The following is a 25,472-nucleotide window of genomic DNA, read 5'->3' on the forward strand; positions in this document are numbered from 1 at the left end:
TTGTTTTTTTTCTTTGTTTTGTTTAAGCTTTTGTTTGACCAGACATAAATTTTGCCATTATTTAACTGTTTCAGTGAAAACAAAACCATCATTCTTTCATCTTTGATTAATTCCTTTGTTTTCGCTTTTCCATAATTAAACTAGTTATAAGCATATTGGCCAATATGATATCTGAAAAGTAATTATTAGAGTTTAAATTGTAATTTTATATAAAATTTTTATCCTTCTGTGCACTTTGTTTTCACTTTTCCCATCAAAAAGTTTTTTCTTAAATAATTATGATAATAAAAAAAAACCTGTTCTATTAAGTAGGTCATCCATGAGAGAAGACTGTAAATATAGATATCAAGTTTTAAATGCACAAGATCGGCACATGTCTGCAATATCAAGTAACTGACTTTGTACTAGCGGGGGGACAACATCTAAAATTAGACTCACACCCCGAGACCGCCGGCCCTGCCTTAGCTCATACTGATGTCCTACATCATAGGTCTATATCTCCAACCACACGGCTATGAAAAGGGTACGTACTGTTTGCATGACTGGAAATACCCTTCACAAACCGGGCAGCAACTGTTTTAATGTCTCAAGTGATGATAATATATTTTATCAGTAATGATCTGTTTGTGAGGTGCCCTTTGATTTCTTCGTGGCTTTGTTTGGGAATGGGAAATGCTGTCTGTGTTGCTGATAGGTTGACGCAAACTCTGCCATGTTGCATGATTCACATGACTCACTTGGTCAAGGATAAGCATTCATACCCTCAGTCCTGTGTTTAGAACAACAAATATGAACACATTTTGTTTTCTTTCAGCTTTTTATTTGCGATTTGACATTCTTGAGACAGTTTACATTTTCAGGAAGTTTGTTTTTAAATCCGTGTTAAAAGCTTTTACCTTTCAGACAAACATACAAGAGCTAAAGACGGGATGTGTGTGAGGACGGGGTGGGTGTGGTGGATCGGGGGTGGGGGGCATCTGACTGAAGATTGATCCATCGTGGCACCAATAGTCAAGAGGAAAGTAAATTATGTTTCACTGCTTTCAGGTGCTGACAGCTTTATTGCTTTTTTTTTTTGCTTTTTTTTTGTCCATGCAGATTGTGACCTTTCTGTCAAATCATAAAACAATTACTGATCTGAACATGATTAAAATTTATAAATGTATAATCTGGACAATAGTAGATTTATCTGGATGTGTAAAATTAAATTCACTTCTGTGATTACTGCACCAGATACTGTAAATAAAAAAAGAGACTTCATTTAAAGGAAAGTACTTCAGTGTATTCAGTGAACTTTACATTTTGCAATTTGGCTTTGTTTCGTCTGCTCGTGTAAGTCAGGTACTTTCAGGTATTTGGATGAGTGTTTCATAAAAAACATCAGAGGCAGGAGCGCTCAGCTGGATGTCCTTCATGAAGCAGGAATGTGACAAATGCAGGTCATGGGGGAAGATGTGCTGGTATTTTTCCAGTGTCTCTGCCACTGGCTTTCATCTTATATATCATAGTGCAACCACCCCCCACCCCCCCACCCCCACCCCCCCCCGCTTCAACACTTCGTATGAATGCTCTGCTCGTGTAACCCCATTTTTTGGACGCTTGATGAAAATAGATGTAAATAAAAACAGATCACAATCAGTGCAAGTATGGATTTAATAAAAATTGAACAAGCTTTTAAACAATATAATTTTGAATTTGCCTTTAAAGAAAGGAAACAAAAACATAGCAATGTGGACACGCACAGCCCTAAAACTAAAAAGTTACAGCTAGAATAATCTGATATATTAAAAGTAATTTTCTAATTGTAACTACTAGTTACTTTTAGATTTTAAAATAAGAGATGTTTGCAATTTAATGCTTTAAATGCAGTTATTTTCCTCTATATGCAGGACCTGGGTATGAATCTAATGTCTTGATAAGAAGTACATGTTTTACTATCACTCAGCAATGTATAGCAGGAAACATTTAGTTTACATCTGCCACAGACTTTTTAGCAACAATAGTTAAAGCAAAAGGAAGGTTTGCAGTGATAATGTGTGAGAAGGGGCTTTTTAAAATCCCTGAAATAGATGTAACTTGCCACTGAATTGTACGGTGGCTGGGAAGTAAAAAATATAAAATATAAAATTTCAAAGAACACATTTCAAAATTAAAAAACAAAATTACATTTTAAAAACTAATTCACAATATAAAAAAAAAAAACAAAGTTTAAATTTTAAAAAACAAATTTAGATTAAAAAAAATTCCCTTTTTAGAAAACAAATACATTTTTAAAAACAAATTTAAACTTCAAGAAACATTTTTATAATTTTAGGAAACAAATATACATTTTAGAAAACAAAATAGAATTAAGAAAACAAATTCCAATTTGAGGAAACAAATTATTTCAGGAAACACTTTCAAAAGAGCCGAGACAATCTACAATTGGCAGAACACTTTTACAAATCCAGAAACAAATTGACAAAAGGCAGCTTTACACGGAAAGGGAGGGACACCAGAAGTAACACAGTGGTGACATCTTTTCGTTGCACAGACCTAAATTTTGTAGTCCAAGAGTGTGAGTGGAACCGGTACAGTAAGAAGAGGAAGTGCAATGATCTGACATGATTTGTCAAAATGGAAAAGAGAGAGTTGATCCCATGAACACCCAAACAATAGAACTGTGCTTAAACCACTACAATACCAGCTCCACTCATATGATATGATCACGAAATCTTTGTCTGGACTACCGTTGTGCCATTTCTGGTGGGTTTTTTTTTATTTTATTTATTTAAATTTGTTTGTTTTTTTATTCAAACTTGGTTTTTGAAATTGAACGATGTTTTTTATATTGTGAAATGGTTTTCAAAATGTAATTTTGTTTTTGAATTTTGAAATCTTTTGAAATTTTAATTTGTTTTGCACTTCCCAGCCACCATAGAATTAGCCATCTGCTGCAGCTTAGATAAACATGTCAGAAAAAGTGACAGCTAGAGGGAGATAGTGGGGCTTATTTCAGCTAGATCAGAGAGGAAAAATTGTCTTTTGATCATCGAGTCTGAGAGTTTATCATGTAGGTTGATTACATTTTATACTTTTCAGGAACTCAGCCTCCAAATACAAGCAATTCCTTCAGAGGTGAAATGATGTCAGGAAAAAGACGAGCAAAGAATCTATCCTTGTACAAAGAACTTAACCTCAAGATTTGTCCCAAAGCAGCTGTTTGACAGCTGGAGTCGGCTCTCAGACGATCACCTCAAGAAGGACGAGAAAGAACCCTGATGGATTCGTCGCTTCTTTGTGCAGATAGCCAGACTCTCACAGACTCTCAAACTGAGGACTCAGATGCTGTTTCTGTTTTGCTGTCTGTATGCAAGCTCTCGGACACGACTGACTCATCGACACTAAATGCTTCCACTCCAGAGAAAAGCCCCGACTCAGACAGTTTAAAGTCACTCAGCTGTAATACTTCACATGGAGTTTCTGCCTGTTCAGAACCAAAAGAAAATGATTTCAGGGTTCATTCCTGTTCGAGTTCATCAGAACCTTTATTACCTGTTATATCTCAGCTCTCTCATGATCCTCTTTCACTCCAGTCTGCTTTTACTGAGTTTTGTTTAAAACAAGAGCCTCTGCTCTCCTCCTCGGTCATGCAGGGAATTATTACACCTGAATCTTCTGGGGATGAGGGGACTGTTGAGAGTTTGGTCGATCCATTTACCACTGAGCCAGTTTCCAGCTGCAGCTTCAGCTCTGAGCCCAGTAAATCCACTCCTTTATGTAGATCGTTGTCACCTCAGTCAGATAGTTTAGATAGCGATACAGTTGCTGCACCTGTGTCTGACCTTTATATTTTTGAAAGTGACTCACATGATTTCATCCTGAGCCAAAATGTAGATCCACATATTACATGTTCTGAATACCAGCTATTATCACAAACTGGAGGAGGAAAGGCAAGCCATGACTGTGATACACATGTCCTGATGTGTGACTCAGCAGGCATTGTGACACAATGTCATCATGGCTCCAGTGAGGAACAAGCCATGGAGGACAGTGTGTCAGAGGTGAGCCAACAAGAAGAATTAAGAGCACCTACTCCGGATGCCTTTGTGGTGGACTTGATGTCCGTAAATGATGTGAGATTAGGGAATGCAGAGGTCGACAGTTTAACCTACCATCTACAGCAGAGTGACAGTCCTGTTGAGCTCTGGCTCGATGCGTGCCAGTATCTAACCAGCGAGGAAACAGAAGATCTGGAGGTTTTAGACAAGACAGGTCACTCAGATTCATATGACACCTCTTTTCTCTCAGAACAGACGCGTGTGTCAGATTACAACCCTGATGGTAGCAAGACGATTGGCTGGTTGAGTGATGACACTAGAAGTTGGGGGCCACCAGTTGAGAGGTGGTCATCAGTGGACAGCTGGGCAAGTGCACTCTCAGACTGGGTCGGGATCATCGAGGCTCCACCAGAAGACATCACAGCTGCTTTCACAGAGATAGGAGCGGAAATAGATGCTTTGACTCAGGCTCTAGAAGAGGTGACTACTCACATAGAGTCTGAGAAACTGCAAGAAGATCTAGAAAAGACAGAGCAGGAACAGGCGCAGCAAATTATGGGTGTCCAGGATCAGCCTCTGATGACTCAAAATATCCCAGAGAACTCCATCCACTCTCGGCACAGCTGTCTCTCTTTGTGCCTCGAAGCTGCAGGATCTGAACTCCATGACAGAGAAGACACCAAAAGCATTGAGCCTTTGTGTCATCCAGCTCGAACCACAAAAGATGAGAAACCTCAGAAACAGCAGGAAGAACACCCGACTCCCCACCGCTCATCCATGAACTCATCCCATGCAACGGCCTCTCCTGGAGAACACACGGTGGATCACAATGATATGTTCATTTCATCTTGTGGGGTGGATCTTTCCCAGTTTGATGGGTACATGAAGTCTTTTGAATCAACCATTTTCACTAGTGCAGACGACCGTCCAGTTTTACTGAATATAACTGAGGATACAGATTGGAGCCGTCCTGCAGAGCTGCCATATAAAAAGGTAAGATTTTATCTATTACATAACCTTAATTGGTTACTATTTCTGCTATTATGAAGCTGACAAAACTTAGTAAATATAAGTAAAAAGATATGAAACGTGAATATTTTGCTGTTCTGTTTATGTGCTCGTCTCATAAATACATGCAAATACATTCTCACTTCAGACACACAGCTCACAATGAGATACGTAGCAAAGATTCACCCGAAGAAAACAGCAACAGACTGCATTTTGGCAACCCTGTTATGCATTTTAAAAGCACTGCCAGAATGTTAAGAGACATTCCTGCTCTTGTCCTTGTGATTGCTATCGTACCTTTAGGGACTAATCCATCTTTGCAAACTCACGTGAAACTCACCAGTACTGTCAGGTTGCTTTGGGTGGGAGCCAGTCAGGATTTGCAGCCAATGTACATTATGTGTTACTGGCTCCCATCTCAAAGACGGACAGACAGACGATCAGTGTTTGAAGAAACAGGAGAGCCTGAGAAGAAAACTTCAGATGAACAGAAATGGCATCTAATAATAGCTGAGAGTTCAATGATAATAGCAGGCATCTGCAGCGTGTCAGGGTGGAGGGCTGAGAGGAGAGCACAGCTGAGATCTGAAACACGATCCTCCCTTGCTCTATCTCTCTTTTGCCCCCTTTAACACACCCATTCCTACCACATCTCCCTTAAAAAACCTGAGATCTAGACGCTGACAGGTCCTCGGGCCGGGAATACTGCTTTTCACTTGCTTCGGTTGGTGTGCAAAGTAAATCTGCAGCAGTGAAAGTTTGAAGCGAATGCAGGACTTATGGACTTTGGGACTGGATATACAAGTATTTAATGTTTCATAGATGTCCGCTTCCAGCTCCATAGAAAGGTACGTGTTGAGCAGGAACATTAAATAGAAAAGAATCCACCTTTAAACTAATAATCTGCTGTTGACTTTAAAGGAGCATTTCATAAAAACTATTACTTTCATGGTTTTTGACTTGTGGAATATAAGAAGAGTTTAAGAAATGGCCAGCTACAGAATTTTATTATTTCCTAAAGTATACATACATTGTAAATTCTGTTTGTTTTCAATTTCCAGCCCTTTCGAGATGGATTGTGTCAAGTGACAGATGAACACAGTGTCCCCCAGCTGGGCTCAGTGACTACACGGCAGGTTGATTGTGAATGCAACAAGTGCACAACAGATCCTAATTTCTTCACTGCACACACTTTGACAACCTCAGATGTTCCAGGTGTGGATCCACAACCTGACCTGCATTCGCACGTGTCAGCTGAAACTTGGCCGGATCTTGATGGAGCATGTCAAGCAGAGCCACATTTGGGGGCTCCTGAGTTTATTATGCCTTTAGCTCCTCTGAGTAGTGGCTCCTCCCTCATATATTGGCTGAACAGCAGTTTAGAAGGAGATAAGTCTTGTACAAAAAGGTCTTTCAATGACAGCTTTAGTTGTGATCACGTACGACTCCGCACGCTCTGCCCAACGCCAGATGGAATTACTGACAAGCCATCTCTGGAAGGTGATGACGCGCTGAATTATATAAAGCAGGATACAATAAGCACTGTTAAGAATCCAACACAGGAGTCCATCGTTGACGACATTTCAGAGAGTTTCTTTACTGCAAGAAAAACAGGAACGGAGGAGATTACAGATCTCAGCCGAACACTTGCTAACTTCACATTTTTTCACAAGGATCCTTTCATCGACTCAGAAGAGAACAGAGTTGCGTGCATTACTTTAGATCTGAATGATCCATTTGTCTCCAGTGCTGTGAAACCCATTTTTACAGATTCAGTTTCTGACTGGGCTGAACTGAAGATGCCTCACAAGACTCACAAGAATCCCTCTGAGAGCAAAGCGCGCTCCAAAAAGGAGAAATCAGCTGGTCATCATCATGATGAGCAAGCTTCCAAAATGCAGGAGAGTATATCCCACCTTGTTTCCGTACAGAACACCAGCAAACAGCAAGAAAGCCACCCCACAGCAGGGGAAAACCACAGTAGTGAGAAGAGTCCAGGTAAGCCTGAGGTCAAGGAGGCTAAGCTGCTAATTGAGACTGTTGTGGGGACTGAGAAGATGACAAGCAAGCCACACAGCAAGAAGAAAAAGAAACATGGTCAGAACACAACGGTAAAGAGCGGAGGTGAGCAATCAGCTAATGTGGAGAATGGAGCCAAACCAAAGACTGCAAAGGGGAGGATTGATATGTTCGAGGTCAAGCTGTGTGGTACAGCTGGGAAAGCTCAGAGGGACTCTGATCAGTCAGTTAGCAAAGAGAAAATGTCTCAGCAGCCAGTGGCTAAAGTGCTGCAGGCAGAGCAATCTCAACATTACACAGATCTCAAAGACCACAAGTCAAAAAGCTTTACGAGTCCCCGGAATGATGAAACCATCAAAAAGAGACGTGTTTCTGGAGATGCGTTTGGGAAAATTGTCAGCACTTTGGAGTCTAAACTTCCAAAAACGGATGCTTCAGTTGTGGTCAAAGGAGAAGGAAACCAGGCAGATGTTGGAGCCACTCGTAAAAAGACATACAGTGAGGTGGTCAAACAAAGCATTGTGCCAAAGGAAGGTGAGGGGACTTGTCAAACAACTCAGGACAGATTTCTTCTCCTGTTTGATACCAGCGTAAACTGATTTGATTCATGATAAAATCACAATCTTTGCAGATCCAAGTGTGGTGCAGCCAATCCAGGCAGAGTCAGTGAGTGGGGACCCTCAGAGTCTGTGCCTGTGGTGTCAGTTCTCTGCTGTCTTCTCGGACTACACTGTGACCTGGAGTAGAGATGGAACCATCCTGGCTGAGATCAAAAGAAGGTATTAACTTTTAGCTTACAGGGTTTTCTAACCTTGCTAACATGTCCATAAGCAATCCCAAACAATCATGTTGACAAGCTAGTAATATGTATCTTCTGCAGATCTACAGAGCAACACCTATAGTATCTAAATGGAGAGGGCAAACAGTTGTAGAGGTGGAACCAGTTGCTTGCAAGGTGGAGCTGTACAGCTTAATTTCATGCATATTGAAGAAACTGGAAAAGCTGCAGTTTACAAAGAGAGGTCAGCAGCTGGGACAAGGTTTGGTCAAAAAGTGAGGAAGAGCTGACAAGCCATGGAGATCTGATAACCAATGCCAGAAAGGGGAAATGTGGTGTATGCAGCCAATTTAGCATATTCATGAATTCACAATCACTGAATGAGGAAAAAGGTTTAGTAATAATTTTGCAATTTTAGGTCCATGAGAGATTTTTTTTTTCTTATATAAAATACTTCAAAATTGTTCACTTCAAGTTCACACACACACACACACACACACACACACACACACACACACACACACACACACACATATATATATATATATATATATATATATATATATATATATATATATATATATATATATATATATATATATATATATATATATATATATATATATATATATATGTATATATATATATGTATATATATATATATATATATATATATATATATATATATATATATATATAGCTTTTAAGCAAACTCCAGCCTTTCCACTTACATTAATGTGAGCCTCAGTATCATGGCAAAGGGGATATACATGTGGAGAAGGAACCAGACTTTATGATTGGTGGATGATCACTATGACTTCTCATGACCACTCTACCTTCAAAATCACTGCCTTGGTTAAAAAACAAAAAATATATCCAGTAATAACATGAGTTGTTTTTAATACTGGATTTTTTTTCTTTCTTTTTTTTTTCATTTTGTTTGTAAAAGAAAGACATTGGAGATTAAAATGGCAAGTTGTATAACCTGACACACTGACACAGACAGCAGCATAGTTTAGATTTAAATTACAGAGAATTAAAATGAGTGAAATATTATCAAATGTATTTATGCTAATTGTAAACACAAAGTCAGATGGTTTAACCCAGTCTTTTTTAATCCTGGTCCTTGGGGACCACTGCCCTGCATGTGTCCAATCCATACTTTAATACACCAGACTCAAATGAATGGCTCATTAGTAGGCTTGCATATAGGAACAGGTGACTTACTACCCCTGCAACCATCTTGACGGTAACCAAAGAATTTCCCTTGTTTTAAAATTCAGAAGTTGACAGGTATGCTTCAATTAATCTGCATCAGGTGTGCTGGAGTTGGTGGGAACTAAAACATGCAGGTCCATGGTCCCTGAGGACCGGGATGGAGAAACAGTTGTTTGATTTACTGAATTAATTTAAATTTCTGTCGTGCTGCAAGTTTGCATTGTCCCTCTAGGATTATAAAAGTATTTTTCATTTTAAGTTATTCATTTCAGTTTATATGCAGTAAAAGATATTTTGTAAGAAAGTATGTGAAATTAACTCTGATTCATTAATGTCAAATTATTCATTTATATATATTATTTTCTCCAAATCCGTGCATCTCTGTTGTCATGAAACCTACATCTTCTAAGAACTTTTTCACTAAAGGTGACCTTGGAGAATAATTCATGAATGTGATGTAAATGGGACATTTTCTCTCCAAAGTGATGATTTTATCACCAAGATGGATGTTTTTGTAAAACGTATTTGTCTATTAAGTGCAGGGGACGAGAGCAGAGTGTCGGTGACCATCTCCAGCGCTTCTCACAAAGACCTGGGCAGGTACCAGTGTCGGCTCAGCAGCGTGCACAGCTCAGTCACCCTCGATTACCTGCTCACATATGAAGGTGAAAGAAATATGTCAGCTCTAGAAAAATGACCCAACAAGAAAACAATTAGTTCAAAACTAATCTTTGTTTTATTATTATATTCCAGTTCTCAGTGAGATTGTCATCCCTCTCTCTCCAAAGACAGTTTCATGTGAGTGAAGATCTAAGACGATGTTTTACTGCTTTGCACAGCCGACCTCAAAAATATGTGGCAGATGACACAGTGTTTGTATCTTCTTCTACCAGCTGCTCCTGTGGATGTCTGCAGTGAGGAAGAGGATGCCCACTGTTCCAAGCTCCTGTTCAAAGAAGATTTCCTTTCAGACCAATACTTTGGAGAAAAACATCCCATCAGCATCGTCACCGAAAAGGTCCACTTTGGAGAGGGAATGCATCGGCGAGCTTTCAGGACCAAGCTGCAGGCAGGCCAGATACCCCTGCTGGTGTCAGGACACTCCTGTGTGCTCAAGGTGCACAACGCTATCAGCTACGGGACCAAGAATAATGACGAGCTTGTTGAGAAGAACTTCAGTTTAGCTGTGGAGGTAAGAACATCAAAGGTCTTATATAGTTGCTATGGCCTGAGACAATAATGGAACATTTCACACTGCAGCTTCTGTGTGAACGTTTACTTCATAGTACAGCAACAAAAGAACACACAAGGATGAATTCAGCCATTTCATATTTCTGTAAAGTTTTGTTGGCTTTTTTAAGATTGTCATCATGTATCCAGATACAATGAGGATCAGCTAATAACTGGATTTTGGTTTCTTCAGGAGTGTCAGGTCCAGAACACAGCGAGGGAGTACATCAAGGCATACACCGCCGCTGCTCAGTCTGTTGAAGCCTTCGGGGACATCCCAGAGTGAGTGGCACGTTTAAACAGCTGTAAACCCCCCCACAGCACATTTATGTCCTGTTATCAAACTCCTCCCTCTTCATGTACCCACTCAGGATCATTCCCATTTACCTGGTTCACCGCCCATCCAATGACATCCCCTATGCCACACTGGAAGAGGAGCTGATTGGTGATTTTGTCAAGTATTCAGTCAAGGATGGCAAAGAGATCAACCTGATGAGATGCGACTCTGAAGCAGGACAGAAATGCTGTGCTTTCCAGCATTGGGTCTACCAAAATACAGAGGGAAACCTGCTGGTTACTGACATGCAAGGTCAGGAAAACAGAAAAAAATGTTGTTCATATAAATGATTGCTTTAAATTATAATACGGAGCTAAACATGATTCTGATTTTCTCTCAGGAGTGGGCATGAGGCTTACAGATGTAGGAATAGCCACTTGTAAGAAAGGGTGAGTATTTTTATCCATTTCAAGATCTATTTTTATTTGTTTGTTTTTTAATATACGCTTGCAAACTAATTTAGACTAAGTGACTAATTAATATTGCTTTTCTTTACAGTTACAAGGGATTCAAAGGAAACTGCTCCACCTCCTTCATTGACCAGTTCAAAGCTTTACACCAGTGTAATAGGTACTGTGAGATCCTGGGGCTCAAATCTATGCAGCCCAAGGCCAAAAAAGCTTCAGCTGCTCCAAAACCTAAACCCCAACCCTCTGCTGCAACCAAGAAAAAGACTTTCGGTTCAACAGTGAAGGGCAAGTCATAATAGCAGGAGAATTCTTGGACTAGTAGAAAAGGGGGTGATCTTCCCAGATTTGGATTGCAGGATGCCAGATCACCGAGGAAGCTGGCACACAACCAGCTGGCGTTTAATCTGAGCTGAACACATGAAGAAACATGCAATCAGTTTAATAGAACTGCAATGGGTTTGTGTCATTATTTAACTTGGGATAATATAAATACTGAGAAACACTTAATGAGTTTGTCCGCAGTAATTAACTGTGATGTCTTAGACCGCTTGATTGATGGAGTGCAATATTTTTCCTTACAGATGTTTTATTCTTTCTTTTTTTAACTTCTGTGATATCTTCAAGCTGTTAGTTCATTAAATTAATGAACTTATTCATTGATTGATTGGAGGAAATGTCTCTGAAGTAGGCTGTATGAGTGGGTTATTTTTGTGTATTGAAATACAGTATATTTGGGCTAATGATGCTTTATTTTTATTATAATTCTTCTTGTCTAGTGGAGCTCAAGATTGAGAGAACTTTTATATTGTGGGGGAAAACACAAAGAAACTATGAATTTAAAATTCATGAAAAGATTTTATTTTCCAGGAGAAACATGACTTTTTTCAGTGCATGATTATATTATCGGGGTTGTATATTCCTGTTATATTTATTTAAAGTGTATGGCATAATTTAAGATATCCACACTGTGCTGGTTTAAGCTACTAGCAGTTAGTGGATGTGAAGTGAATGGCATGTCAAAGTAATCGCACACTGACCTGACATCAATATGATCTCTGAAGTATTCCAGCTATTTAAATACAGTCTCTTTACTGTCCCCCTCTTGCTGTTGCCTTTTAAATACCTGAGCCAAACTGCTGATACGAGGCTCATTTTGAGGCTGTGCCCAATGCGAGTGCAAATAGCAGGTCTTTGAGGTTTTATCAATACCAAATGCTTTCTGATATTTGTAGCATGAAGTTAGATCAGCTCATATATTCTGTACTTGGACAGACATGATAGAGGTAATAGGTCTGAGATTGAGAACAGTCATGAAACTTGAACACTAGATGATATTTAATTCTTAGGATTGGCTATAGTGTGGTACTCCACTCCATAGCAACAGACAACAACAGTTTATTTATTTATTTATTGAATGCATGACAGCATAAGTGCAATCATATAACCCATTAACATAAATATGATGTCCTGTTTACATGTTGAAAACTCACATGCAATTGCAACAACATGGAAACAAATGCCCTCATGTTTTTATCTATTCTTACAGGCAAAGGAACCCGGCATCAAATTAGCACGTCACATGCAAAAATAAATAGGTTGCACTCAGAGGCTCGACATCATGTTTCAACACACTTTATGTCTATTTCTATCTCTGCCTCTCCTTCACTGGTGTAACTTGTCCCGTGCTGTTGCCACCTTTGACATATGGGGCCACATGTTCAGGCTTTACAGTGTGAATGTCGGGAAAGTATGGATTATACGGAAGGTTAGAAATAGATACATGGTGAAAAGAGGAATATTAACTACACAGAGCAGGAAGTGAAGGAATACACTGAGGCCCTTTTCGCACTGTAGCTATATAGTGTGATAATGGCGTTTGATAAACAGAAAACAAACACCATTGTCACACTCCATAGCTCTGGAGGACAATGTTTGGCTGTAGATGTGGAGATGAAGAGGTGGTTAATACAAGCTGGTGGATGGATGGATGACCTGGGAAAATAAAGGAAAAACAGCATTTGGATGTGTTTAGTCACTAAAGAGAACAACGGATAAAAGAAAATAAAGTTTAAAAAAGGTTTAAAGTGGCATGACCTGGTTTTTATCTGTGTGTATTTATTAGATTTTCTGGTAGAAAACAATCACACTTTGTGGAAAGAATGCTGATAGCTTCAGAGAAAATTGTGACAAGTAAATACTTGAGGCTTATTCAATGTGTCCAAAGTCCGGTCATGTTGCCTTTCTTCTTTTTTTTTTTTCTTTTTTCACTGATTGTGGGGATGACTGCAGCTGTATGAGCTTGTTTGTGCATGTAGAAGAGTGCGAGAGACGTACTGTGAGTGTGAGAAAAGCAAAGGAATATAATAACTGTGTGAACCACATAAACAGTTTTTGCTTAAGTTTTATAAAATATAATCGATAAATAAAGTTGATTCAGACCATGTGTCACACAGGCCTCATGTGTCTACTTTTAATAACTCACAGAAAACATGTAAACTGACAAAAGGATCCTTAAATCATCCCTGACGATGTTAATTTCTGATATGTTTCTTTACTTGAAAATTGTGATAAAAAAAAAAAAACATTATTAAAGCTTTCAGGCCTGATACAAAATGATCCGAACTCACCTCATGTTTTAAAGGTCTCCAGATTCATTCATTCATTCATACTCTGAAGTGTCCTGCTCCCCTTTCTGCTGCAACTCTCAGCTCTCCGCTCCTTTGTGTCTTTGTTAAAGTCAATATAAGTCCAGTAGTGCGTCCGCAGCTGTGGGGTTCATGAGGTGATACGTGGTACATTTTGGTTAGTCACTGTCCCGTCCAAGTCTTTATGTAGACAGAGCAGAGTTTGGACAAACAGCCAGTTGCATATTAGTGATAAGCTACAAGGGAAGTATTGATCGACCCTGACCAGAGGTAGAGGGTGAAGGGTGGAGGAGGGGGAGACCAAAAGGCAACCCTGGTTGGAGCCTTTAAAGTGATCTTTCACTCAAAGTGAGCTGAATGCAGCAGATGTGATCACGTAAGTGACGGTTTCCAATAGAAGATCAAATTTGGAATACGGAGTTTGATAAAGTCGTGCAGTATGCTTGACATGGTTTTTAGGTGGCAAACTCAGAATTCTGCTGAAGAAATATTTTGGAAATATTTACTTTAAATATTCACTTTTAATATTCAGTTTTAACTAAAGAAAAAATGTTTCACAGAGATAAAAGTAATCCAATCAGTTATATATAAGCCCCACATCACAGCACATTAACAATGTTGTCACTGTGTTAATAGTTATTATGTTTCTGTTTTTTATTATGTTTAAGCTCAAGTTTTAAAGCATCACTAATTAAAGTTAGAAAGAAATCATTTGCAGTCATCCTGAAAAGACACAAACACATATTCCAACCAAATTTTTAAGTAGTGAAACTGGTGTGCTTCCATCAATAATAGGAGAGAATCACCTTTAAAATTCATTCAGAAATAATAATAATAAAAAAAATACAGATGTTTTAAATAAGAAAAACCCTTATTGCTAATATGATCTTACTTTTGTTACAACTCAAACATCTCATCATTTAAGGTCACTATTGTGACATACCAGAATCAGAGGTCTGACAGAGACATAAATGGACACTGAAGTCTCACCTTTACAAGTACTGCCCCGCCATTCATAAATAATTCTGATATTATTTATCCATTTATTTATTTACATATTTTTTTAAGCATCTGAGCAGGTGGAATATTTTAGCACTAAAGAAGAGTTGGCTCTTGATTTGTTTGTGACCAGATGGAGGGTACGAGGGCTTGATAAAATGTCCCCGGGCAGGTAGGGTGGTTTTTATTTGCTCGTCCTTGGAGCTGATAACTCTTAGATTGCCTGTGTGAATGAACTGAGGTCCCTTCACCACACCATGTGCACCTACACACACACACCAGAGAGACAAACAGAAAAAGTTGTAAATCTCATTAATGTCCGGGCAAAACTGTACAACAGGATGCATATGTGGGAAAGTTATAGGGTTCCTTCTCAGACGCATGTGTGGGATTGTAAGATATTTTATAAAGAAAAGATTTTTTAAAAAGCTGGCTATTGGGAGAACACATTTGCTGAAGTTTAAGAAAGATTCAAGTACTCTGGCAAAGGTAGAGCAGGAAGTGATTAGATGTAGAACATCGCTAATTCAGTCAATCCTTGCCAACACATGTAAACCAGCTTGGGAAAACTTACGGACACATTTCAAATACTTTTTTTCATTATTAATATTTAAGTTTTGGCTCTTAGGAGAGGATTTTTTTTCATACTATACATTTTATTTTTTATTATATTCATGTAAGTTTTATGTCTTTATTTTTAAAGAAAACATTTTTTAAAAAAAGAAAAAATTAAAAAGTGAATTAAGTTGTCTTCCATAACCACTGCCTGACCTGACTGCTAAAGATCCTGCAAAACAAATAATAAATCATAAAACACAACTACTAATTGCTGCTATGAATAAAATGTTATTTTCATTCATCTTTTCTTGGCTGACTTATTTTAGCCAATGCTTTAGTATTTGCACTACTAAAACAATGCGCTTTATTTGCTTCATTTAGGAAATGTCCCACACCCCCCCAACATGAAATCTGCTTCTCTGAAGTAGTGGTTTTAATTTTATTGAGGTCACTGAAAGGACTGGAATGGGCTCATCACTGAAGGATGGTGGCAGGTATGTGCTTCTGCTCCACCATTTAGTTTACTGGGATGCTCCATTAGATTTCCTTGATATTTTAAGGATTCTCTAAAGTCTGATGAACTTTAAAGAACAAATTTTTTAAACATACGTTACACCATCTCCTAAACAATCTATGAATGAGTTGTAACGGTTCAGTATTGTAATTGCAGTGGTAGAATGAATGGTACCGAGATACACTCTTCACAAAAAGTTAGGGATATTCAGCTTTTGGGTGAAATTTCACAACAAGCCTAAAATGCATTTAAACCTGTACAGGTGAACTTAATGTGATCTTCTCTAAGCTTTTAAATGCTCATGTCCAACTATTAAATGTTTCAATAAATTTTGCACAAGTTGCTGTTCTCTAACAAGGAGCTTAACGGCAAAAATCACGGCAGGTGTGTGATCCTTGAATTGACCAATAAATGTCCTGGTTCAATTAGAGCTGGTGTTTAAACAGTTGTCCTCATCATGCTGTTCACATTTTGACATCATGAGACCAAGACGACACCTAACAATGGAACAACAGTCCCTTGCCATTGCGATGCTTCAAACAGGACGTTCTCAGACAGAAGTGGCCACTGAGCTTGGAGTGTCACAGAGTGCCATCAGCAGGTTGCAACAGAGATATGGAGAGACTGGAAGAGTCACAGAAAGGCCTAGAAGTGGACGTCCTTTGGCCACATCCCGTGCTGATGACCGCTACATTGTGAACACTGCCCTGAGAAACCGGATGATGAATGCCACTCAACTCCAGGCACGTTTAAGAGAGGTGAGAGGCACCCAAGTGTCACGTCAGACCATTGGAAACCGTTTCCATCAGCGTGGTCTGCGTGCTAGACGACCTGCACGGGTACCTGACCACACCACCAGGCACAGGCATCATCGTCTTGCATGGGCCAGGGAGCATTTACGCTGGACGAGGAACCAGTGGGCCTCAGTGCTGTTCTCTGATGAAAGTCGATTCACACTGAGCAGAAATGATGGCCGGCAACGATGTTGGCGACGTCAGGGAGAGCGCTATGCATCAGCCACTGTTGTCACCAGGCGAGCTTTTGGTGGTGGCGGTGTTACAGTGTGGGCAGGGGTGTCCACTTGGTACAGAACTGCCCTACACTTTGTGAATGGTACAGTGACAAGCCCATACTACCTGAATAACATCATTAATCCAGTGATTGTGCCCCTACATGAACAGCACAGGCCTAATTTCATCTTCATGGACGACAATGCTCCTGCTCATCGAGGCCGCATCATCAGGGAACGGCTGTTGGAGACTGGTGTACCTCAAATGGAATGGCCTGCACTCTCTCCAGACCTGAATCCCATTGAAAACCTGTGGGATCAGCTGAGCCGTCGTATAGAGGCTCGAGACCCTGCACCCCAGAACCTCAATGACCTGAGGGCTGCCCTTCAAGAAGAGTGGGATGCCATGCCTCAGCAGGCAATAAGTTGCCTTGTGAACAGCATGAGACGTCGTTGTCAAGCTGTAATTGATGCTCAAGGGCACATGACGAGATATTAAGACGTTCAAATTTTTTGTTGTGGTGTAACTACCATTGTTGTTACCTTTTGTGTTGAATGAATTTTTTGAGATGAGGAAATCAGTAGTGCATCCTTCTACTTAAATGTCTTACTTTTATGATATCACTGTAGCATGAACATATTGCATTTTCCATAAATTTCACCTGAAAGCCAAATATTCCTAACTTTTTGTGAGTAGTGTATATTTACATGTAAAAAGTGTCAGAAATTGTACTCTAGCTGCTTTTTAACTCTAGTATTGGGGAGACTGAAACAGTTGTTTGGATCTTCTAAGAATATTCCAGATTCATTCATTAGTAAGTTTCAATCAACTCAAACAACACAGTCTGAGAAGTTTCATTTTATTTGAAGTTAAATGAACCACAAAGAGTTGCAGAAAGAAGTGGAATTGTTAACAAAAATTATATTTTCCCATCCATTAAAAAAGAAAACCCAGTTAAAAAAAATGCAGTCAGTCTGTCTGAATGATGAGATCACAGAAGGGAAGAAACATAAGGGCGCTATATACAGAGAAAGAGGCCACAATGGATGAAACTGGGAAAAACTTAAAGACATGAAGTCTCAGCTCCACTTTTTTTTCTACCTTAGCAGCAGCCCAGATTTACAGACTATTTATATTGCACCAAGTGAGTGCTCTCAATGGGAGGGGAAAAAAAAAAAAAAAAAAAAACACATTCAAATAACATACTTCAGGCAACATGACCTCAGAGTGATCTATAAAGTGCCCTTTAGGTTCAATAGTGTTAGAAAAGGAGAGAGGACATAAAAAAAGAACATTTTTACCTTTGTAAGAAACGTGCTGTTTTATATTCAGTGGCAATCACAGCTTCTCTCTCATTCACACACACGCACAGCTTAATTTTAGTGTGATCAGTAATACTTCTGTTAAATGTAATACATACATATATTTATATATCATGAAATTAATTAAAATGTATTTTTCCAACAACAATTTACAGCATTTATGAACAGCAACAGGCATGAAAATAATGTAATCAGAGAAAATAACCCCAGTTGGAACTTTTTCCTTCACAACGTCCAGACCCATTACACTTCCAATTAATATGTAGTCAAAGCAAACACAAGGTACAATTTTCATGCTGCTTTTAAAGCACTACAATAAAAATCATTGTATTTAACACATTTGCTATCACTGTAACAAATGATATGCATTAATCATTTCCCAGACGAGTCAGATTTGCACTTCACACAACCATGTGATATATAGTTGTCAAAATATTAAAGGACATTGTTCATCAGTACAAATACACTGAGTACGTTCCTGTAAGAGTCATACAAATGATTATTAAAAGGAAAAAAATATTCCAGATGACAACATATTTTAAAAAAAAAAAAAAAAATCATATTTGGGGATTATCTTAAACCCCAGCACTGAAATGTCTGTTAACAGCTAAAAAAAAAAAACAAAAAAAAAACAAAACATCATTCTACAAGGCTGCAGCGGCAATATCTGATCACATGACACGGAGAAGGCTCTACGGAGGGGTGTGGCCGATTTCCTGAAATGTGATTGGCTAGCATTCCTAAGGTAATCTGGTGTTGGTCTTAAGATTTTAAGAGTTGTGATCATAGTGCCATTGCAGTTTCTTAGTGCATGTAGGAGCCAGATTAAGGCCATGCTAAAACCCCTCCACTGAAGGGTGCTCAAATACTGTGCTATAGTGTACATAAAGGAACTATTGAAATGCATTGGTGTTTTCCAGCACTGAAGATTTTCACAGGAGGAGGGTAGAGGGGAAAGAAACAGTGGATCAGGGCCCAGATCCTGTCATTTGTCGCTCGTGCCTGCAGATAAGAGATTTCAGCATTCAGACAGTGCAACACTCCCTTTCTTTCCTGGACACCTTTACAGAGTGATCTAACCACGCTGAAAAGATATAAAGACATAGGCATATTGGCTCAACAAATCGCTGTACAGTCACAAACCACCGTGCTGTGGAGGTGGCTCATACTCTGGCATTACAGTACAACATGCGTGCACAGAACTGCTACAGCAGCTGGTTTCCCTGTGACTTTTTATTTTGATTCATTGTCAAATGCAGTCGATGGGTAGTTTTGTTTTTAGTCGACCCCTTCGAAACCCTGTGCGTTCTCTACAGCCATTAGGAGCTTTTCTCTCAGGTCCTCGAATGATTCATAGGCTGGCAGATCCAGGCGGTTGAAACTGGAAAAGAAAACAGGATTAACTCTTTAAAAAAAAAAAAAAAACAGTAAACATGAACAGAAGACCAGCTAGAGTCGCAGTCTTGTTAATTTTGCATGTATATGCAACAGTGGCATACCACGTATGAGCTCTTGGCAACTTATCTGGGGTTCCCCACTGCTCGATTGTGAAAAGCTGAGGACCATTAGAACCTGGAACAAAGAAAAGAAAAGGATCGTAAGGAGCTGTTATACACCACACCGATGCCAGAAACCAGCCGTAACAAAAGGACTCCTTCGTCAGGGCAAAAAATATGGCACTCATCAACAATGTAAAGACCACATCCTGCTGCCAGGACAAAATAACAATCTTGTGGTTGAAAAGAGGCAAACCAGAAGAACGGGTACATAAAGCAATGTTTGCTTATTATCACGCATTTTTCATTCAGTTATCATAGAAATTTGTTTGTATTTCAAGTACATGACCAAAGCGACCTTTGCTTCTGGACAGGCTGTTGCCTATGTTTGGCCTGCTGCTTGTGGAAAAGGAGATGATAAGGTGGAGAAATAAAATACAGAAAAGTTGGAAATCAATAGAAGAGTCTCAATCCAAATTTTGGTCATCTACAATCAGTGATGTGCAGTCAGCGTAGGCAGCAATAAGCAGACAGGAATTAACAACATAATTCTATTTTAATAATTAGCTTTTTTTGTTGTTTGTTTTGTTTTTTACATTCTTTAATTTTTTTCATATAATTTTTAAAATGATTTCTTATAACCTGCAGCACCAATTAATTTGAAAGTGATGGCATTTAGTGCTTTTCATAGCTTAAATTTAGACGGCTCAACAGCACCTCCTCATGGCCAAGCAGAGAAGCTGCACAACTACCTCACTGTATTTTGGTCAAAGACACACCCTCTAATGGAGGCACACTCTGCTCTGCCTTTTCCTCTCATATCATTGTAAAAATGTGTGTTTGCGCATGCACAGTGTTTCCCCAAAAGAAAATACTTCACTTAAAAAGGCAGATTGCTGCGCTGCCTTTTTACATTACTGTACTATACTAATGGTCTACGTACGTTCCAGTAGAATGAGTGAATTAATGCTTTGCTCTGAAGCTAGCTGGCAGGCTCACTGGCATGATGGTCCTGCTAGAGAGTCTTAAACTATTTCCACGTCTTTTTTTCTTTTTTTTTTGAGGAAAAAACTAGTCTGATGAACTTTAAAGAACAAATAACTACATAACTAGTTGTCATGCCATATCAAGGATATTGGGAAAATCTGTGGACTGATGTGGAATCAGTTAACAAGCTTTGCAAGTGTTTTAATGGTGTTTTACAATCTATATTTTGTTAGATTAAGCAGGCACTTGGCACCTGCCTACAAATATAAATGATTATTAGTGTGTCTGTCGCAATTTGCAACTGTCTGCCTACTTAACCCAAAAGCTCATGGCATGTGCCTGTCTACAATCCCCTTTTACAGTTGTTATATCATTGATAACTTCTTTTCAATATGTACAATCATAGTAAATAGATTCTTACAGCACCAACAGTGGAGGTTTATCATTTCTCAAAAGAAAAAAAAAAAGGGGGAAAAAAAAGAAAAGAAATATTTGTCTCACAGTTATATAAAGTTCAGGCTTAGCCTGGACAAAATGGTTATGAAAGCAGGAATTAAAAGAACCTGAAGTCATCTGATAAGGTCACGTACCATACAGCTCAGCAAAGCCGTTCATGGGTACTCTCGATGTTCCTGTAACAAACTGGAGGAGTCGGATTCTCTTCTCAGCATCCATCAACAGAACAACCTGAAATGAGGAGAAATAAAGTCTCAATGACTTACTTTTGACAAGAATTAAATTCTCTTAAAACACAGATAATTTAATCAACTGAACAGATCACAGTGTGATCGAAATCATGCAAAGCTTTTACTGCTGACAAGCGGACCTGGAATATCCTAAATGTGAGGATCACATTTTTGAATAAATCTTAAAAAATGTAGGCAAGTTTTGAGTGGGTCAGTTTAAAGCAATTAATGGTAATGGTTGAGGTTTGAGAGCAGAGCTAAGAAATCCATTATCTTATATATTATTATCTATTAACATTATCTATTATGTTCTTATGAAAAACAAAATCCTCAAAAAACAAAAAGAGTGATCAAAACAATTCAAACATGAGAATATTTGAAGTCTGTGAGTGTGTGAACACTCAAGTCAAGATGATAACCAGGGCAGGTAATGCTTCAGGCTCTTTCAACACAGCAAACAAGTCTGGTCTTCCAAACAGACTTTGATCTTCAAAAGTGAGGCCGGTAAACCTGCTGCATTTCATGTGGAGGTAAAAGTGACAGGAACAAGTATTTATCACAACTTATCTTTCCACAAAAAAAACTAACCTGCTTCTAAAGAAGCTGAGACACTATGTGAAATATAAATAAAACGCAAAATAAAGTTTGGTGTCAAGTGTTTTAACTTTTTGCCTTTTTAAAACCGTGAAGAAGCAAAAAATCAATAGTTTAAAAAAATGTTTTAAATATCTATTTTCAGTTTTTTAAATTTTGTTTCAATGTTAGAATTGTTTTTACTTTCAAAAGTTGTAAAAAGGCATATAAAAAGCAAAAGAAAACTTAATTTTATTTTGAAGAGTGGACAAAAAACCTCCCAATACAGGGGAAAAAGCTGAAAACTCAATAAACATCTCTTATTAACAGCAGTTCTGTGATTAAAGCAAATACATTTTAGAAATAAAATCCCTTCATGAAAATAGGACAATTTCTGACAATCCTTGTCAGTTACCGACACGAAGCCTCAATTCTGAATTACATGGTTTATGCCTGTTTTGGAGCAACATAACGGAGCATCCAAGAAAGGTCTTTCTTTGTTTGACAAGACAAGACCAAACCACAGTACGCTTACATCAGAATTGCAAAGCTTAGCAGTAAAAGAGTCCAGGTCCTAACGTGCAGATAAGACCTGTCACTCATTTACAACATCTGAGCTCAGAGAAACAAACATAGCAATATCAGTTCTGTACAAGCAGCTGAAATTTCATTTAAACCTAAAATTTGAAAGTATTCTGCTTCAGAAACTACTCATTACTGAAGAAACTCTCACAGTATTTTATACATCAGTGAGTTCAGAAATCAGTCAATGGTTTTAACTTATATTTCACAGTGGGGTTTTTTTTGTTTTTTTTTATTTTTTCCCTTTTTTGGGCAAACAGGGTTAAATTAAAGATTGTGTATTTCTGTTGTATGTAGAATCCAAGTATAGATATGAAACAGACCTTCCAGAACCACTGAATAACTGGATGGTTGGGACAGTAGCCGTTCTTGTAAACAGTGTGCTGCCTCCAGTCGTTGACATCAACATCACCCAGACCACACATGAGCAGCTACGCGGAAGCAGAGGAGGAGGCAGAAAGGAAATAGCACTTTTACAGACAGGATCATCTTTCATCTCAATAATTTCATACATTTATATCACATTCAAATTAATTCTGCTACAAAACCTGTAACCTAACTAATTAAATTGGAAATTTAAAAGTGAATCACAGTCCTAATTCATAGATTGCTCATTAAGATTATGAGAAATTTCAAGGTTTAAGGAGATATCTTAAAACAATACAGCTTCAATTTCAGTATACATAAAACAAAACAGAATAAAACAAATTTTCATAAGAAAATGGGTTTGTGTCAATTTTTCTTCAGATTCTACTTCAAAATATTTTTTCTGAATAATTTGCTTTTGACTAACCAATAAAAACAGTGATTAAGTCTCACCAAAGAAGTATTCTTACCTCCAGTTCGTTTTCATCAAAGATTTTGATCAGATCTATGAGAATGAGCTCAGTGAAACCCTGAAAAATAAACAAAACCATGTCTGTATTATTTCTTTCAATTCAAGCAAAGTGAATCCAAATAAGCATAAATACAGTGAGGTTATTGGCATGTCTAATAGTTCATAATTATTCTATTTAGCAACAAAAAATGTTTCTACATCTTCCACAAAACTGATAACATATTGTTTCAATGCCCCCAAGTGGTCACTATCATCACTGCAAATAAATACCTCTAAGAAGGCGTTCATCTGCTTCTGGACCCGGTTGACAAACCTCCACTGGATGACCAGGCTGGATGACAGGGGGGAAATCATTGAGAAGCATGTGTTAAAAAAAAGCTGTATATTTCCTGTCACTGTTAGAATAGCTTTCATATTTATATTTTTTAAATCACAAAAAAAATCTTACTCGATGTATTCCTTTTTGTTTTCATTTGTGACCACCATGTCTGAGCCGCTGGGCTTCAGGTCCACCTGGTATGTCTGAAAAATATATTTCAATACAAAAATTAATAACATAAAAAGGTTGCAGATAATCTTTATATCTAAAAACAAACAGTGATTCAAGGTCTGCAAACCTGTCCAAAGTTGTCCTCATCAATACAAAACCTCAAGTCAAGTTCAGTGGGATCATTTTCCAGAATCCACTTCAGAGAGTTGTAGTATTCACTGTCCTGTGGAGAGCCACACAAAATGCTTAAATCTGTCATTGGCTTTAATTTGTGAACTTGTAGGCCTTCATTCTTAGCTTTAAACATTGGAGCACATACTGACTGCCAAACTCAGGGACACAGAATTACCAAATCCTTTAATCGACTAACCCTTCTAGACCCACTACATTGCTGTTGATGCAAATAAACTACTTGTCATTCATATTATGGTACTGGTACTGTAGGACTAAGACCTCACCACAGACTCCATGTCTTTAAGAGAGATTTGTTTTCCCAGCATCATCTTGTAGAATGGACGAATGAAAAAACCTGCGGAAAACAAAGACAAGACTGTGATGCATGACCGCACTACGAGGAAAAATGTTAATGTTAAATGTTGACCATGCAGGAGGATTTTTACTCACAACATGTTTTCAGTCCTATAAAAATACCTAGAGCATCGAGCAACTTACCATCCAGCAGTTTTCCATGAAACACAGCCATTCCTGCCACACGCCCAATGAACTTGAAATAGGAGAGATGATCTTCATTACAGAGGCCAGAGTTGGGATTGATTTGGAGAGTGTAGTTGTCCCTGAATAGACACATGAAGAGAACACAGGAAGGATTCTTATCCAGTCATGTTCACATCACAGAGCAGTACCAATAGCATGCAACTTATTAAGTTTTGTTTCCAACTCTCTTTGGTTACAGACAGCAATTTCTGCAATTGCCACATACTTCCTTTGACCTGGCCAGACATTCCTCAGGCCAGATTCCCACATACATGTTACAGGTATCAACAGCTACCACGGCTCCGTTGAAAAATTCAGAACAGTTTTTCTTTTTCAGCAACAGAAACATGAGCCAATCAAATCATCTGATTACTGCATGTCTGATCTTGTGATGTTATTGCATCTACATCTTCAGTAGGCTGGATTACTGTAATGGTCTTAATGGGATTTCCTGAAAAGAGCACAAAATGTCTGCAGCTCAACTAGAAGGTGGCTGCTAGAGTTAACTGGGACTGCAGATTAAACCTTCCCCAAATGCAGATATTTTAAATCCAGGTTAAAAACATACCTATTCATAAAATATGCAGAGTAACTTTGAATTCATCATCCTTTTCATGATTCTTAAGATTTTATTATGACTTTATTGTGATTTTTGCTATTTGTTGCTGTATTTTACTACTTTAAATGCTTTCTTTGCATCATCTGTCAAGCTTTTTAATTTTTTTATGTGAATCACTTTGAATTGTCACAAGCATGAAAAGTGTTATTTAAATAAACTTGACCTGCCTCACAATTCCAAGCGTCCAGTCAGCCTGTCTTTAAGTGTTAAAGCATTGCATCAGAGTAGAACCTGCCAAGCCAATACTGCTGAGCCTATGTCCTGGAACCTCATTCACTCACTTCCTATACCTGCTTTATTCCAGGTTCACATGAATGTGAACCTGTCTGTATGGAGTTGTTTGTCCTGTCTCTTGTCTCTGCATTGGCCACTAGCTTGACTAGTGGTCTGCACATGGCT

General features: G+C 38.4%; 2 protein-coding genes across 8 annotated transcripts in view; one reads left to right on the forward strand and one right to left on the reverse strand.

The window, feature by feature from the left end:
* The first annotated feature begins 485 nt into the window (after window positions 1–485).
* On the forward strand, window positions 486–12,135 carry alpk2 (alpha-kinase 2). Of its 2 annotated transcripts, XM_079256768.1 has the most exons (11): window positions 486–523; window positions 3,082–5,033; window positions 6,110–7,601; window positions 7,699–7,846; window positions 9,601–9,728; window positions 9,817–9,861; window positions 9,957–10,255; window positions 10,487–10,575; window positions 10,665–10,882; window positions 10,971–11,019; window positions 11,129–12,135. In XM_079256768.1, exons 2-11 carry the CDS (start codon window positions 3,261–3,263, stop codon window positions 11,334–11,336), a joined length of 4,449 nt encoding a protein of 1,482 aa, XP_079112894.1. In that variant the 5' UTR covers window positions 486–523; window positions 3,082–3,260; the 3' UTR covers window positions 11,337–12,135. The 2 variants fall into 2 exon arrangements, with proteins under 2 accessions (XP_079112894.1, XP_079112893.1); XM_079256767.1 differs by lacking the exon at window positions 486–523 and having other exon boundaries at window positions 3,031–5,033.
* Window positions 12,136–17,659: 5,524 nt separating this feature from the next.
* Window positions 17,660–25,472, reverse strand: part of nedd4l (NEDD4 like E3 ubiquitin protein ligase) — a 43,234-nt gene continuing 35,421 nt past the window's right edge. For all 6 annotated transcript variants that reach the window (XM_079256551.1, XM_079256550.1, XM_079256547.1 and 3 more), the window contains 10 exons: window positions 24,413–24,534; window positions 24,199–24,269; window positions 23,868–23,963; window positions 23,699–23,772; window positions 23,521–23,581; window positions 23,249–23,308; window positions 22,736–22,843; window positions 21,162–21,258; window positions 19,588–19,660; window positions 17,660–19,469 (listed from right to left, as the gene is read on the reverse strand). In XM_079256551.1, the coding sequence (XP_079112677.1) occupies window positions 19,367–19,469; window positions 19,588–19,660; window positions 21,162–21,258; window positions 22,736–22,843; window positions 23,249–23,308; window positions 23,521–23,581; window positions 23,699–23,772; window positions 23,868–23,963; window positions 24,199–24,269; window positions 24,413–24,534 (865 nt within the window). In that variant the 3' untranslated portion in view covers window positions 17,660–19,366. The remainder of the gene's footprint in view (window positions 19,470–19,587; window positions 19,661–21,161; window positions 21,259–22,735; window positions 22,844–23,248; window positions 23,309–23,520; window positions 23,582–23,698; window positions 23,773–23,867; window positions 23,964–24,198; window positions 24,270–24,412; window positions 24,535–25,472) is intronic.

The sequence above is a fragment of the Telmatherina bonti genome (assembly GCF_933228915.1).
Source record: "Telmatherina bonti genome assembly, chromosome: 17".
NCBI classification, from domain to species: Eukaryota; Metazoa; Chordata; class Actinopteri; order Atheriniformes; family Telmatherinidae; genus Telmatherina; species Telmatherina bonti.